The sequence below is a fragment of the Anastrepha obliqua genome, chromosome 3, assembly GCF_027943255.1.
Source record: "Anastrepha obliqua isolate idAnaObli1 chromosome 3, idAnaObli1_1.0, whole genome shotgun sequence".
NCBI classification, from domain to species: Eukaryota; Metazoa; Arthropoda; class Insecta; order Diptera; family Tephritidae; genus Anastrepha; species Anastrepha obliqua.
The window spans coordinates 129,007,351-129,024,917 of NC_072894.1; the positions used below are offsets into that span (position 1 = coordinate 129,007,351).

A 17,567-nucleotide genomic window follows, 5' to 3' on the forward strand; every position below is an offset into this window, starting at 1 on the left:
TTTCACTCAAGTTGGTGAGGCTATTCCTACTTTGCTCCACCACTTTAGAGGTTGTTATAGTCGCGTTCAGCGCCTGGATTGCGGCTTGGCTATCCGAAAGAATAGCGATATTGCCCTTAACAGAGAAATCTGCGATTAGTAACCTACAGGCTTCCCCAATTGTTTATGCTTAGAAGCAAATAAAAAAGTGATTCACCCCTTGTGTTGATATCCTAACTTGCCAAGCAGATACGTTGCCAGCTTGCAATGGTGCTTTTGGAGAAAATTATCTCCCGCTTTTGACGACTTTGACGGCTGATCTAGCCGAGGTGCGCTTTCATCCGTAGGCTCATCCGAAGCTGCCTGTCGAGGGTAAAGTCCTACAATAAAAATAAAATAGTGCGCCATGCAGCATAACTGTGACTCTTTTCTTATATAAAATATGGGTGTATTACTTCTTGCTGTACCACCCGCTTCGAAAAGAGCGTCACAGGTCTACTTAGATTATTTTTGCCGTTCCACAACTATGTAGCATCTCATGGCATCAAAATGCAAAGTGCCACTTATTGTCTTTCTATAGTTCGCCAATTGCCTGATTTTATTTCTTCATCCAACTGGCTTCATTTCATTTTGACTTGTCGTCTTTTTTATTTTAGTAAAAGTAAAGCCACTGTTTAATAATTTTATTTATTCAAATATCATATAAATATATATACAGTAGTATAGGATGATTCCGTGTGGGACTGTGCACACTGGATTCCATAACGATTACCACCACCCCCAGAAGGGCACGTTTCTGAGAGATTGCGCTGCTTCGAATTGTGCCCGCTGAACTTCGCGATGTGTTTCCTGTAGGCTTCTTAGAACTTCCTCTGTTGTTTTCTGAATATCGCGGTGTGCTTCCTGCATACTTCTTCGTGCTTCATTCTGTGCTCTCCGAAGGTTTAATTGTGCATTCTGCGTACTTTGCCGTATAATGTTCTCGACATCTTTTTGAATTTTTTCGTTAATCTGATTCACGTCCGCGATGTTAATGTCGCTAGATGATCCTCCGTTAACATACGAACCACTTTTCGTACTAACCAATCTTAATTCAACATTTGTATTTGGCTCCACTGTTTCATTAAAAGTTGTATCAATGAGAGCATCGTTTTTTGACGACAAGCAAATATTTCTCCGTATCAGCACCGTTGAACTATCAGGCGACATAGACTTTGTTACCACACATTGCTCCGTATCTATTGGACAGAAAACGCGATCACACTGCCAAGTAGCTATAAAATCAATGCGCGATGATAAAGTAGAATTGGATATTTTAGTATCTGTTATTTTCTTATTCTGGCGATTTATGGGGTTAGGGGTAGTCAGAATTTTCTCAAAGTTTTATCCTAAAAAAATTGTGTGAAAATTTGAAGTGAATCCGAAAAATACTTTTAGAGCTATTCAACAATTAACAAAGGGCGCTTGGGCGTTCCGGAGCCGATAGCAAAACTTTAAATGCATTTTTATCAAAACTATGTTTTTTTGAAGTGGTGATCACTGTAACTTAAAAACCGCTTGGTAGATTTCAATAAAATGTATACTGCTTTTGAAAAACATAAAAAACTCGTGCCTGATCGAAGGATTTTTTTTTTCAAAAATTCGATTTTTTAAACAATTAATTGTCGATTTTTTTCTCGAAAATGTGAAAAATATTTCCTGAGGCCGCCATATTGTTAATTTTGAAAAAAACCTTCGATCAGGCACAAGATTATTTGTTAATAAAACTAATTTCTCTGGTCCGATTGATTTTAGATGAATCTCCAAGGACTTCTGGAGAAACGGGCTCCACAAAAACAGCGATAACTTTTACAATTATTAATTTTTTTTTTTAAATTTTGCTAAAGTCAAGTCGAAACATGATGTATTAATGCTATTTTTTATTTCTGTAAAATAAAGCAATTGACAAGCAAATAAAAAAATGGGCTTCTGACTACCCCTTATGGCTTACTTTTATTTCTGAATACGACCACATCTCCAACTACGGTGCTACTATAGCTATCTTGGTTGATTTGAGTTACAGCGCTTACGAAACCGGCGAGACTCAAACAAACGAATCCAAAAAGTGCCAAAATAAGTAAAGGGCGTTGACATCCGAATCGTTGCATTGTTGCCTGTGGACTGTTGAATTGAGGTGCTATGCAATGCAATTTGACAAATGGTGCTTGCCCTATGAAATGAGATACACAAAGGTTTTAAACATTGGTAAGTCGGTGAGTACATGAGCTTGAGAACTTAAAATTATAATACAAATCAAAAATTTTGTTCGAATAATTTTTTATTATAATCTGGTAGATAATTCGCCGCAGCTACGAATTATATCGTCTATTCGATAAGTCCAAATTTTGACTACTTTTACCAACAAATCGGGCCGATTGTTAAGCGCTGTATGGGGAGTTGCGCCGTCTTGTTGGAACCAAATATCGTCGATGTTTAGCCGACTATTTTTTGGAAACTGGTCAGCATAGATCGATAGTGTTCGCCATTCACCGTAACGACAGCTCCTTCGTAAGAAATAAGGCCCGGTAATGCCGCCAGTGCTCTATGAGCTTCGCGAACAGATTTATTTATTTATTTTTTAAAGTAAATTTCCACAAATTAGAAACGTCTGTCTGGGGTTAAACGATTCATGATGAACCAAACCTTATTGAGGTGGAATGTGTTCAAAGTTTGCCATTCTCAGCAGTCAAACCATAGTTATCGATATCGATAGTTCTCATGCAGCTAAAAAAACACCCGTTAGTCTAGCTATGAAATCATTCTTATTTGTTTGGAATTTGTCGGAATTCACCATAAGGCCTGTTTTTTGTTATCACTTATTAACGCCAGCAATAAATTTAAGTTAGTTATGTCGTCATTTAAAGTGGAGTAAAATTACCGTTAAATCAATTTTAAGCTTAACTTAGTAAATAGTTATTTCTAATAACAATATATTAATACATAAAAATGTTTTAATTTGAATTAGCAATTCTTTTCTAATAAGACAAGTGCCAAATATTTAGGTAGATAAAGGCTTTTAGTTACTCTTACAAAGCTAATTGGGCGTACTTCGATTTTCATCCATAGACAATTCGTTTAAAATACTTTTGTTGAAAAATGTATAAGTAGTTTTGAGAAAGGCTTGATGTAAATTTTTGGTATGCCGCAAATAATGAAAATTAAGGTCACACATCTAGCAGTAAAAATTTCTGTATCATTGAAATTGACAAGTGCACATAAAGGGTGTTTTTTTAGAGGTTAGGTTTTCAAGTTGGCACTACTTTTTTCGTAGATGGTCTTTTTGACAGCTGTCACTTGATTTATGCTCAGTTTGGTTTGCCATTTCATAATGAATAGACTTGAACAACGTTTGCAAATCGTGCAAATTTATTACGAAAATAATGGTTCGGTTCGCGCGACGCATCGAAGAAAATTTTGTTCAGCGATGAAGCTCACTTTTGGTTGAATGGGTATGTCAATAAGCAAAATTGTCGCATTTGGAGTGAACATAATCCACAAGCCATTGCTGAGACGCCGTTACATCCTCAAAAAGTCACTGTTTGGTGTGCTCTATAGGCAGAGGGAATCATTGGTCCATATTTCTTTAAAAATGAAGCCGGCCATAATGTTACAGTCAATGGAGAGCGCTATAGAGCCATGATTAATGACTTTTTCGTGCCTGAATTGGACTATGTTGAGGTGGACGACCTTTGGTTCCAACAAGACGGCGCTACATGCCATACAGCCAACGCAACAATCGATTTATTGAAGGAAACGTTTGGTGAGCGCATTATCTCGCGCCGTGGACCTGTGGCGTGGCCTCCAAGATCGTGCGATATAACACCGCTGGACTATTTCTTGTGGGGCTATGTGAAGTCGCTTGTCTACGCAGATAAGCCCGAGACGATTGACGTCTTGGAAGAGAATATTCGGCGCGTTATTGCTGACATACGGCCCCAATTGCTGCAAAAAGTGGTCGAAAATTGGGCCTCTCGACTGGAATTTATTCGAGCCAGCCGCGGCGGCCACTTGCCTGAAATCATTTTTAAAACATAATGACAAACCCTAATCTTTATAATAAAGCTAAATTCTTGGCCATAACATTAAATTATATACGTTTTATTTCATCTTGAAAACCTAAGCTCTAAAAAAACACCCTTTATTTTTTTTTATCTTAAAGGCTTTCTGTAGCCACATTTTTTATAGCAATAGGGTCGGTTTGAACAATAAAAGCTACTTAAATCTCATCCTTATTGCTTTAAGGGGGAAGTCTACTGTGACAAGGGAAAAAACAGGCTTATTTTCCGGATTTTATTTCTAACAAAATATTGCTCGTACATAAAATCTATTTAAACTCTTATCTTTATTATATATTTAAGTTTTTGAAAAAAAAATTTAAGTCAAAATATTCAAAATGGCCGCTGTGGCACTTCTGCAAGCGCAGGCCCGCTTTTCTATACGGTGTACACGATATCTCGAGTTCTGATAAATGAATCAGCTTAAAAATTTAATTATATATTCTCTGTAATAGTGTCTCTCGTCTGACATAGGATTTTTTTGATATCGTTATTTGTTAAATTGTTATAAACAATAGTAACATCAATTTTTGGCAAAAAAAAAGAAAAAAATTTCAAGAATTTTTTTTTCAACGCCAAAATTTTTTATCGACATAATCCTACGTCAGACGAGAGTCAATACTATGTATATGATAACAATATTTTGCTTTTTTGTTTTAGATCACCGAAACGTAAGATTTCATGTATACCGTGTAGGCACCTAAGAAAAGCGGACCTGCGCTTGCAGAAGTGCCACAGCGGCCATTTTGAATATTTTGACTTAAAATTTTTTTTTCAAAAACTTAAATATATAATAAAGATAAGAGTTTAAATAGATTTTATGTACGAGCAATATTTTGTTAGAAATAAAATCCGGAAAATAAGCCTGTTTTTTCCCTTGTCACAGTAGACTTCCCCCTTAAAAGCACTAAGAACTGCATTGAAACTGATAATATGCATCTCATCTACCCCCTATATATATAATATAGTATAATCACTAAATATGTTGAAGTTCACTTACAAGGGGACTGGACGAGTTTAATCGGCTTCCTAGAAGTCTTGATCTTGGTTTTGCGATGCCGAGGCCTCTGTTTAAGTCACTTATTGAGTCTTATTATTTGTCAAATAAACCATCTATTTAATTTTAGTTCTTATGTTTCTGTTATGTTACCCTATAAATCTAGTCACCAAGGTCGTTACCATTGACTTAAATAATGATACAAAGAAATAAATATTCAAAAACATTTTTAATATGGTCTGTACGATTTAACTGTAGACAAAAATAAATAAACAAAAAAATAAAAATGTTAAAATAAAAAATAAAAAATAAAGGAAATAAATAAATAGTATCCTGAAACAATAACATACTAACATAAAATAACCAAACCCAACAACAACATTTTTCTTTAAGAATATCTTAGGTACAACAGCCAAGAGTAAAGTAATTGCATGTAGGTATAGTCTAACACTTCTACAAAAAAATATTACCGATAATAACAAGGGCTTAACTTGAGGTTAACTTGAACTAGGCTTGTCAAATCGCCCACTGTGCACTGTAGTGATTATAAAAAACGTTCGCGCGAACTGTTCACACATACACGCCAAGAATGGGAGGCTAATGATGAGCTACGAAATGATGCGATGAGATTCCAATTAAAATTTACTTGTGCACCCAACAGCTTTGACTATCACAATTATTTCCATTGATTTTCAGACTCTTAATTCAAAATACATGATTTGACGGTACCAGGCAATGGTCGGAGTTTTTATGGTTTGCGTCGAGATTCATCAATTGGCGCAATGTGGTTCCAATAACCTGCGTTCAGGTCTAAACCCGAAAGTGGTTTTCACAGAATTTAAACAAATAATTTATTCCTTGAATTTATTTTTGAAGCATCCCACAATTCACAAAAAAATACACAAAATTGTTTACAAGATGTGCCGGCAGCATATAAATTAGCTCAGAATTAGTTTGGAAAACTTACAGCACGTATTTCTAAACTTCCAAGTTTGCTTAATTTGTAGGGAATCTTTTTTAAAATTGTGCTGAACCGCTCCGTTTTTAACGTTTCAACTTCAACTACGCTGCGACAATTCGGTACCGTATCTCTACACCGACTGAACTGAGCTCAGAGTTGGGTGACTGAAAGCGACATTTTATTGAAAAAAAAAACAATACATAAATAATGAAATAACGAAATGGAAGCAAAACACCAATTAGTACGAAATTGCAAAATAATTCAAGTGCACGTATACACTACACTCTATAGTATGAATATACGTACATTTGTATGTAAATATCTACGAGCGCTTGTTCTAACAGCCTAGACAAGTTGGATTGTGGGTGTGAGCGACAGTTAATCAATTGATGATTGTGTTTGTTGTAATTGTTATTATACACAGCATATTGCTTGAGAAAAGAGACGCGATGCTTTTTTCAATTGGTTAATATAATTTTCCTCTAAAATATTTATGTAAGTGAATGCGAGTAAATATGAGTTCTCACAGACTGCGCTCTCTTCTATTCTACATAGTTTATGAAAAACTGTTTATATGGCAAACCCGTTTTTTTAGAGCAAGGTGAGGACGAGGCGGTGAATAAATGATAATTGCATTCTGGCAGTGAAGAGCCCATACATTAGTGTATGAAGTGTATATTCATTTTTGCTATTGTAATTAAATGCAGATAATGATTACGAGTATGATGAGGGGTACTCGATTTGTTTGTTCGAAGAATTTACAATGTAAATTTTATCTTATGGTTTTTCCTTTCACGCAATAGTCAGTTAGCTCTGTTAAGCCATAGTGCACAGCAACCTCTGATGCATTCTATTGCGCTTGACTATGCGTCTATAACACTAGTTTACACCAAAAATGGTCCTCGACCAAAAAGCGTTTTTTAAACTAATTTGAGGTCGCTGCAACCAAAAATGAAGTCAAAAGCTGCAAAATCACACGTGTTGACTTTATGGGTCGTAACTTCTACAATTTTTCCTCGATTCAGACAAACTTAGGCTTAAAATGTAGGTGACAAAATTGTCTTTCAGAAAAATTATCTTATGTCAATATAAAAAATTTTTTTGTTAAAGAAAAAAGTTAATAAACTTTGATAATTTAGTAAAAAACGTCAAAAATGCCTTTGATTTTAACTTTCAACAGCTGTTTTGCGAAAACTACGACTTCCATTGACACGAATTATTGCCATGTAGGTTATATGTGTGCCTTTCGAAATTTATGCACTTCAAAGAAATGGCGCGCACTGTTTTCGAGAGTGCAGGTAATAACTGCACTATTGCACAAATAAAAGGTGTTTTGGGAATATCTCGGAAATCGTTCTTTGAAAAAAAAAAAAAAATTATTTTTGGTTTCAGCGACCTCAAATTAGTCTAAAAAACGCTTTTTGGTCGAGGGCCATATTTGAAAGTGAAAATTCGTAAACTAGTGTAATTGAAGGCTTCTGACGAATTTCAGCGCTTCTTCAGACTTCATGTTTCATATTACCAGTGGATCTAGAGTCACACCGCCTAAGTTAGTGGGCCGTTGTCTTTAAAGAGCTGCGCTCGTTATAAAGTCACATTTATTACACTTTGCGCCAGGGCTGTCAAAATTTCGTGTTATTTTCTCTTGTAAAAATTATGAATAACTATTACACATTTTTGTGTTGAATAACTAAGTGTTGTTTAATTATTACATTAGTAATGTTTTCATATGATGATGATGATTTATTGCTGGGCGCATAGTATCCATGTTCTGATTGCTTTCCACTGATTTCGGTTTTTAGCATTGGCTTTAACCTGAACCCATGTCAGGATTTCGTCTGTGTCCCATGAGGATTCCAGTCTAAAGCAGCAGAGTATGCCCTATTCCGCGCCATTTTCTTTCCCGAATCTCGATATTTATTGGACTTTAGTGGCATCTGTGGAGTAGATCAGCACTTGGTATCTAGTTTTCGGGCCAACAGATAAGCAGCGAATAGAGATTCAGCGTCTCCTTTGTGTGGGTCATGTCGTCCAAATTGATAGAAACGCTCCGGTTTTGAAAGTATTCGATGCGATACCAACTGTTGATTGCAGAGGAAGAGGAAGAGCTCTTCTACGTTGGAATTATCAGGTGGAGAAGGAGTTCGGTTAATGTTATCATACAAGTGGTGCTGCTTACAGTTTTTTATCGTCTCCAAATGATAGCTAGTTTTTAGGAGAAGCTGTTTTCAATGTCGAACTGGGGCCATTATTTAAAGCGTCGCAATTGCCAACTCGGTAGCGGCAGTTGCACTTTTAGGCTGTATTTCCCAATGAAACTTATGCAACACACTGTACACATACGCAGTTATGGGAATTTTCGCTTGTACTTTTAGTAGATAAGCTATTTATGAAAAAAAAATATTCTCTTTGTGCTCTCGTTTTTTCTAGAACGAAATTGTTTTAAGTTTTTCATTAGCTTACTGATAAAGTTTTGTAATTTACCGGTGAATCTGTTAGCTACAAATATTTGCAGGCATACTATACAGGGTGTTTTGCTACCGACTACAAACAGATTAAGACTATATTCTGTGGCTAATTTCGTGACGAAAGTCACAAAAAGTTAATATTTTTAAGATTTCTGGGCAAACTTCTAAGACGATAGATAAATAATTTTCTAGGCTAACTTGATTGCCCCGCTGATAAAGGCCACAAATTTTAAGAAATTTTGCAGCGCGAATTTGCGAATTTCCATAAACACACATGTTTTGTACATCAAAAATAATTTTCAAGGTTATTTAGTTGATAATTTTATTGGCTGTCGAGTGAATTTACTGTCGTACGCATAATATTTCTAAAAAAAAGATATATTCTTTTTTAGACGAAAAAATGGCTGCCACTCTCAGGGTGTTCGAGTTGGACCTTGGACCGCTACCTTTAAGTCTCTTGTGTGGTTGAAATTTGACACAGGATGTAACCTTAAGGGGGGGGGGGCGGGGGGGGGGGGGGGGTTCTAGGGTCACAAAATCGAAATTTTTTTCTTCACTCATCTTATAGTAAATCATTTCAGGAATGTTGTGTCAAAATTTTAAGTGGATCGGAGCAGAACTCTCAAAGTTATAGCCTTTGTAGGCACTCTACCTCGAATGCGGAGCATAGATAATTTTTCAGAGTCATTTTTTCAAACGCGTTTTTCCCGAAACGACTTCTTAAAAGTCGGTGCCAATCACAACTCCGAAACTATTCAACCGATTCTTTTCAAATTTGGCACACGTTTTCTAAATCAAAAATACCTCCCCCCCCCCACACTGTTTTTTTTTATTTTTTTTTTTAAGGTTGTTTTTCACTTACAAATATGGCGAAATTTTTCGCCAAAAATGCTCGTTTTACGTTTTTTTGCCACCAAAACTAATTACAAAAATGAAAAAAAAAATTGTATTCATGGGGGGGGGGGGGGAGCATTACGTCATACTTTAACTGAAAAATTGGACTTTTTTAGTTTCAGATGATTCTACGACGAATGCCGATTGGCACCGCAGAGCACCTCTCGAAAAACATATCTCCAAAAAAACTCTGTCATGGGCTTATTTGTCAATATTTTATTATTAATATTTTTTAAAAACTTATTGAAAAGATGTACAATAACATGCAACTGATTTTATTAAAGTATCTTAAGCCATATTTCTGTAAAAAATTAAAAAAAAAAGTGTTTTTTTAGCGCTAAACCCTACCACCCCCTTAAAGTCTTTGCAGTTGGTAACGAAACACCCTGTATATTTGCTCTATATTTTTTTTATGTACGTGAATAAATTCCTATAGTCAATGACAACTGCTATAATTAGTAATATTTGCTCACATTTTTTGAATCGAAAGTATTAGGGGCGCACACTTTTAAGCCGCATTTCCAGATTCGACAGGATTTGGTTAGAAGTTAGAGTGAAATTGCCCCTTAACGCTAGAAAGCTTTAACTCAGAGCGTTTTTGTCAGAGTATTATAGCCCCGCTCTCTTTCCTCGTCAGAAGTTGCAGGATTTATTTGTATTCCGAAGTTGGATTTTATTTAGACAAAAATTATGAAAATTATGAAACAATCAGTCGTGTTGCATTGGAAGCAGTAAAATTAGAAACAAAGAGTATTCAACATTATCTTGCATTTTTCTGCGCAAAATGCGTACGTAAATAACAAAATTTGTGATGGTCATTACCCTTACTTGCTTATGTTTTGCTAATAAAAAAAATTGTTTGTTGAGGCAAATGGTGGAACAGGTGATTTACTACTTTTGAACAGGCACGTAGTGTGGATATTTTGTGGAGAATGCACTCGGTCATAGAACCACTGAAAGTATAATCCACAAGATGCTAAGTAGCGAGGAAACGTGGGAGATGATCAGTATTTTCGCGGAAGGAATTCTGCGTATGAAAAAGCGGGACCTGGACGCAGGTATAGGTATAGACCTATGTAATGAGGAAGATGAAACAACACTCTGAAGTAATGCGAAAGCGGTTCCAGAATGGGCGACAGTTCCAAACGGTTCCAGCTTAGATGATGCATTAGAAATTTTAAGCCTCCTCATCCGCAAAAAAACACAATCTCTCCTCCTCTGCTGAGTTGACTCCCTTCCCGGGATTAGCCTTACTTCGGAAGGGCCCAGATCAACGTCCATGAAATGGGCCAGTTCTATTTGCCCACGTCTGGGTCCACCATACTTGTAGCCAGCTTCATGATATCTTGTCTTTTTATGTCTCTGTCGGTGAGACTGCGTTTATTGTACTGCGTAGAGGTCTACTTTTTTTTCTTTGTAATACACCTTCAAGATATCTTTTAACTTCATTCCAGATCACATTGGTCGGCGCGATGTTGCGGTATAAGTATTTCCGGTATTAGCCATGGCCCGAGAGGAACTGAGTCATGAAATAGCCCACCGCCTCGAAGTTCCTTTCAGTCCATTTGCTAAATGTAGGAATCAGTTGTCCATTTGCTACTCGATTCGGTGTTGCCACTGTTGCATGGATTGGCATTTCCGTTCCACGGCGTTAGTGGTGACGTATTTTTTCCTGGAACTCCACGCATTCACTCCATGTTCCAGGTCCATGAAGTCGATAGGTATCTTCCCGCTGATCACAAAAACTTCTGCGCCTAGCGTAATGTGCGGTAGCTGAAGCAATCCTGAGTACTGCTATTTTTGCACAGCCTCCAGTGCTTTGCGCTTAGTTTTGCAGTTTAGCACGTCTCGCCCAGAAAATTTAACTAACGGATGCTGATTAGAACTTAATACAACTGGGTTGTTAATCTTAAGGGAAAGCTGATACAAATTCTTTAATAAATGCTCAGACTGCAGCGTTATTTTTTATCACTACCTCTTTTCAATTGTCTGATAGAGTAATTTGGTTACTGGGCAACCATACAACAACTTTTCAGATTTACAGACTTAGCTCTAGTTGGTCAGCTTTACATTCAAGCGCCTTATCCATACATTTCGACTGGTATACGAGCAGTTACAGGCCCTCCCTACTGTTTAGCTGTTTCTTACGGATAACGGATGTGTTGTTAATAACAAAAGTGAAACCAAATTACGAGTATACTTCAAATTAAGTCGAATTTTTCATTTCATTTCTACAATAATGTATGTGATTCTTTTATAAATAAAGATACTCCGTTGAGACGCTGGAAATTTCATATTCGCAATTTTGAAATTCCCAATGGACGGGTGATAAATTGCCAATTAGAATAGCGTGAGAAGAACCAAATAAGCACTAAATTATTCATTTGGAACAAATGGAGAGAATATGAATTATTCAGAAAATAAACGCATGCATACATATATTATGTAGCACCAATGTGTACATACAAGTAAATACAAGCACACGTTTGCCCAAAAAATAGTTTGAAAAAGTTAATAAAAATGAATAAATAAACAATTATTCAAAATAGATACCTAAAGCAGCTGATTTTTATTTTAAGCCTCGTCGCCATGCTATAACAATATTTCTGCACTAAATAAATAATCGGGGCCTATATTTTCACTCAATGGAATTCGGTTGCTTGCATGCCAGTTGCCATTATTAATCTGCACTGTATTAAATTTATTTCGATAAAAACGTGATTTATTAAGCAAATTTTAATTACCACAGTACCTGAGCTGATTTAAAATTCAATCGAATGACGGAATTGGAGCTTGACATGCAAGTTGATAACTCACAATGGCAGAGCTTTTTTGGAGCAGCCGTTGGTGGCTACTAAGTGGAGTACGGTGGAGCAGTGATGTTTGCTGCTTTTTGCCTTTCACGTTCCGCATAATCCAAAAGAAATGTCTTTTAATCGCTGTTGGAGCAGACCTGAGCCAAAATGAGTTGCAGTGACTTGTAGAAGAGTTGACGGGTTTTTACTTGACATGAGAGTCAATTTTGTTATTTTTCGAAAAAATAATGCCTACAAACTGTTTTAAATGTTTCAATGTAGGTTCAAAAAAGGTGATCTCGCGAAATGCAGCAAACGGAGAGACATCACCCTTCTAAACATGGCGAACAAAGTAATCGCACATGCAATAAACAAACGTTTAGCTACGCACGTAAATATAAGGAAAGAACAGGCAGGTTTTAGACAGCACAAATCATGCGTGGATCATATGAATAGCATACGAATATCCGTTGAGCAATCAAATGAACGGCGATCCCCACTCTATCTTATGTATTGATTTCGAAAAAGCATTTGATTGCGTAGAACGCATTGAAATTTGGGAAGCGATGAGATGCAAAGGCGCACCACCAAAGCTAATAAAGTTAGTAAAGGCACTCTAAGCAGACGACAGCTGCAAAGCTCTAAGCAAAGGCGGATGACCAGTGAACGAATCCAAACTGAAAAAGGCGTACACCAGGGATGCGTACTTTCCCCCATACTATTTAAATGTGTATGCAAATCCAAAAAATCTGATGCTGTTGCAGTAAGAGGTTTATGTAGTTGACGCTAGAGTGTTTGGATTGGAACCGAGTACTTTTATTGTACTTTATGTTATCAATTTTAGTATTGAGGACACTTGCATGACCTCGGAGGATATTCCAGTCTTCACTAACCTAATTTCTGATTTCATAGCTTCCTTAATCCATCTCTGAAAAAAGCATGAACCAAATTAACTAACAAGCACAAATTTCTTCATCTCTACTGTGAAGCTTCAGCTTTTCAGTGATCGACCAATAAGTAGATCACAGTAAGGGGCTCCAAATTTTAATGTGGTCCGACGTGCTCTGCTTATTCCTATGTTAAAGATGAGTACATTGTATGATTGTTTGTGGAATTCTAAAGTCTCAGATACTTTTGAGGCCAATTGACACTGAGTTTATTATATGCGATCCATTTCTGGAAAGTCACATCATCACATCTTACGTTTCCTTATTTGATTAAAAAAGAACTCTCAAAAGCGCATTTGCCCTTAGTGAACATAGACAGCTTTTTTTTTTTTAATGGAAATACTTTATTTGCAATCTATCTTAGAATACAGATATTCAGCAAAAGAAATCTTATTACCTAATGACAGCATAGTATTTGCACTGGTGCAAAACTACATAGAAAGCTATAGAATTTTTTCTTTTTACAATTCTTATGCATATTTTATGTTATTAGATTTAATTTTTACTCGAAAATTGTATAACTTATATTAGAATTTTAAAATTGATTGGAGCATTTTAACAATTTCATATTTAGCTCTTTTTTTTTGTTTTTTTTTTTATTATTTTTATTAAATTGACAAATTTAAAGGAATGGCAAGTATAAGACATGATTGCGTTTTAATCGTCTAATTTCATTGGTTGTGTTCAACAAGTAAATAGCATTTGTGTTTACATGATTTGGCAATCGTTCAATGTATCTGTTAGAATATACTAAGATTTCTCTCTTAACAAATGGAATACTTAGATCCATGTGTATGGCTTCGTTTGTGATAAACCAAGGTGCATTAACAAGTGTTCGTAAGGTCTTTGACTGGTAGCGTTGCAAAATCTCCACATTGGACTTACTAGCACTTCCCCAAAGCTGTATACCGTAGGTCCATATAGGCTTCAATATAGCTTTATACAATCTAACCTTGTTTTCTAGACTAAGTTGAGATTTGCCACCAAGTAGCCGCCAGTACATTCTTTTGGTTTTATTTTTAAGCTGTTGATTTTTCCATGTGAGGCGTCTATCAAGATGCATTCCCAAGTACAGGGTGGCGCACGAATCGTGCTACAAAAACAAAACGTAATAACTTTGTTTCTGTGTGAGTAATCGGCTTTTTTTTATTTTGCAGATTAGTATTTAGATTTACAAAAAATGGAGGCTTGGGATACCGAAAAGAGGATTTGGATAGTGCAGCGGTACCATGCTTTGCAGTCCATCATTTCCGTCCAAAGGGAATTTAGGCGGGAGTTTGGCGGCACTCCCCCGAGCAGATGGACCATTATGAGGCTGGTGAACATGTTTGCTGAATCTGGAAGCATCGCACGCAGACCGTACCATCGAGATCCCCATGTTCGGGTCGAAGCCACAATCGCGGCTGTAGCATCGTCAATTCAGGCAAATCCAAGAGTTTCGACTCGTATCTTGTCGGCGCAAATTGGAGTTAGCAGACGGTCATTGCAGCGGATAGTTCATGATGACTTAAACTTGTTTCCGTACAAAGTTCAAATCACAAGCAAATTAAACCCTCTGGATTTGCCTATTCGCCTGGAATTTTGCCAAAAAATTATTGAAATGGCCGAAGAAGACAACAACTTCATAAATTGCTTGTTTATGTCTGATGAGGCCCATTTTGATCTAAACGGCAATGTAAACAAGCAAAATTGCCGTATATGGAGTCAATCAAATCCGCAAATACTCCATGAGATGGAACTGCACCCAGAACGAGTCACAGTGTGGTGCGCAGTTTCATCAAGGTGCATTGTCGGGCCATACTTCTTCGAAGAAAACGGTGTACCAGCGACTGTAAATGGGGACCGTTATTTAAACATGTTGAAGGAGTTTTTTTATCCAGAACTGCGGCGAAGACGTATCCCTTTTAACAGCATTTCGTTCCAGCAAGATGGAGCAACTGCACATATAGCCAGACCGGTTATGGAGGAGCTCCAACGAAAATTTAGAAATAAATTGATATCCAGAAATTCCACTTTCCGCTGGCCCCCAAGGTCACCTGACCTCGCTGCACCAGATTTTTTTTTATGGGGTTATCTCAAACAAGAGGTGTATAAAACAAAACCTAGTAATTTGGCTGAATTGAAGCAGTCCATCACAACAATAATTGAGGCGATCCCGACTTCAACCCTTCAGTGCGCAATGAACAATTTTCTCATCAGGTGTCGCATATGCGTGAATGAGCATGGAGGTCATTTACGTTCTATTATTTTCAAAACTAATATAATTAGTTGCATAAAATAAAATTGAATTATCTATACAATAAAAAAACAAAAAGTTAAATACATTGATTAGAAAAAAAGTTATTACGTTTTGTTTTTGTAGCACGATTCGTGCGCCACCCTGTACTTGACTGTGTCGCTAGTAGGAATTTGATGACCATTTAAATACACTGGAGGACATTGTTTTCTTCTTAGTGTAAATGTAACATGAATAGACTTTTCATGATTAATATTAGTTTTCCATTTATTGAGCCAAGTTTCCAAAGTGTGTAAGGGATTTTGTAGTAGGGAGGAGGCCTCTGCAGGGGACTCACTAGATGCGATGAAGGCTGTATCATCAGCAAAAGTCGCCACTTCTACCTTTTCTGTTGTCGGCATGTCGTAAGTAAATATCGTATACAAGACTGGGCCTAAAACGCTACCCTGAGGCATACCTGCGTTGATACTATAAATTTCAGATGACGCATCTTGGTGCTTTACATAAAAGTGCCTGTCGCTTAGATAAGATTTAAGCACTAAGTAAAAATGTGCTGGTAAAAGTTTTTTAATTTTAAAGAGTAGTCTCATATGCCAAACTCTGTCGAATGCTTGTTGTACGTCAAGAAAGGTTGCAGAACAGTATTCTTTTCTTTCAATCGCATCTGTAATAACATTCACAATTCAGTGGCATTGTTCTGGTGTGCCATGCTCAACTCTAAACCCAAACTGATGTTCAGGAATGATATTTTGATCCTCAATTACAGGTAACATTCTTTTCAAAAATATTCTTTCGAATATCTTCGAGAATGTTACGAGCAAACTAATGAGGAGGTAGGACTTGACGTTATTTTCAGGTTTGTTTGGTTTTGGGACCATTACTACGACAGCACACTTCCACTGTGTGGAGTAACGATTTACATTCAAGATACCATTATATATTTGTGTGAGTAACTTTATAGCATTTTGTCGTAAACCCTTCACAACTCTACTATCAATACAGTCATATCCAGGACTTTTACAGTTATTTAGTCGGGAAACTTCTTCAGTAACTTCGTCATCTGATATTTATGTGATCGGGAGGTCCATTTGGTCGGAGATTCGATGAAGTTTAGAGTATCTGTATTGTTATTATTCCTATTCGAAGTATTAGGCTGAAAAGTCAGATAGAGGTGTTTGGCAAAAGCCTCTGCTTTTGTTTCATCACTCCTACACCATAATCCATCAAGATTTTTAATGGCAACATTACCTTTCATCGGTCGTTTTAGATACTTAGTAGCTCTCCAAAGTTTGTGCTCATCATATTTTGTGGGCTCCAATTGTTTCAAAAATGAATTAAAAGACTGGTTTTTCAAGTCAGCTAGCTTCGATTTTAGTTCTTTTGTTGCTTTATTTAGAGCCCTTTTATTGTTTGAATATCTATTTTCCTGCCAGATTTTTCTTAGCCTTCTCTTGGTATTTATGAGCATTATTACATCAGCAGGGACGTGTATTTGATCGTTGGGAGGTGACTGCTCAGTCGAACTTGACATATAGGCGGCCTCGTGATTAAGGTTTGTTAATGATTCAACTGCTGCATCTATATCGGTGTCTGTATATATCGGCACATTTAAGTTAATATGATTTTCGATCCAGTTTTGAAAGGATTTGAGGTCAGTTTTTGTGTTTAGGACCTTGTACTTTTTGGAGGTATGGTGGACATTATCATCAAAAGTTACTATTAAAGGTGAGTGGTCGGAGCTAAGATCATTACTATGCTCTATGCTTAATTTGTGACTGGGGATACCAAAATATACTGCAAAATCAAGAAGATCTGGAATTTTTCTTAGGTCGCTAGGCCAATATGTCGGTGTGCCTGTCGATAAAATGGAGTAATTTTTTTGCGAAATGCATTTCTGCAGCTCTCTTCCTTTTGGGTTTATGAGCCTAGAGCCCCACCAAGGATGTTTTGCATTAAAATCGCCACCTACAATAAATTTCGATCCAAAACGTTTAAAAATATCGACGTATTGGTCAGCTTTTATGGTATAGACAGCTTAAAATTATTTCAATAATCTCCAGCAAAGAATCGTCCAATTTTTCACAAGCGTTGTTTTAGTCCCTTGTCAGGAATGTTGAAACTCACTGTAGCGGTCACTAAGAATCAACCAGTGCGGCTTTTTCTGTTTAAATTCTGAAAAGAACAATGAAGCCCAAT

The 17,567-nt window shown here is 36.7% G+C and overlaps 1 protein-coding gene across 1 annotated transcript; it reads right to left on the reverse strand.

Annotated features, from left to right (window-relative positions):
- Positions 1 to 650: 650 nt before the first annotated feature.
- On the reverse strand, positions 651 to 6,180 carry LOC129242616 (uncharacterized). Its single transcript, XM_054879370.1, has 3 exons — positions 6,038 to 6,180; positions 1,970 to 2,188; positions 651 to 1,253 (listed from the first exon to the last, which is right to left on the reverse strand). The coding sequence occupies exons 2-3, from the start codon at positions 2,124 to 2,126 to the stop codon at positions 748 to 750; spliced, it is 663 nt and encodes a 220-aa protein (XP_054735345.1). The 5' UTR covers positions 2,127 to 2,188; positions 6,038 to 6,180; the 3' UTR covers positions 651 to 747.
- Between the last annotated feature and the right edge of the window lie 11,387 nt (positions 6,181 to 17,567).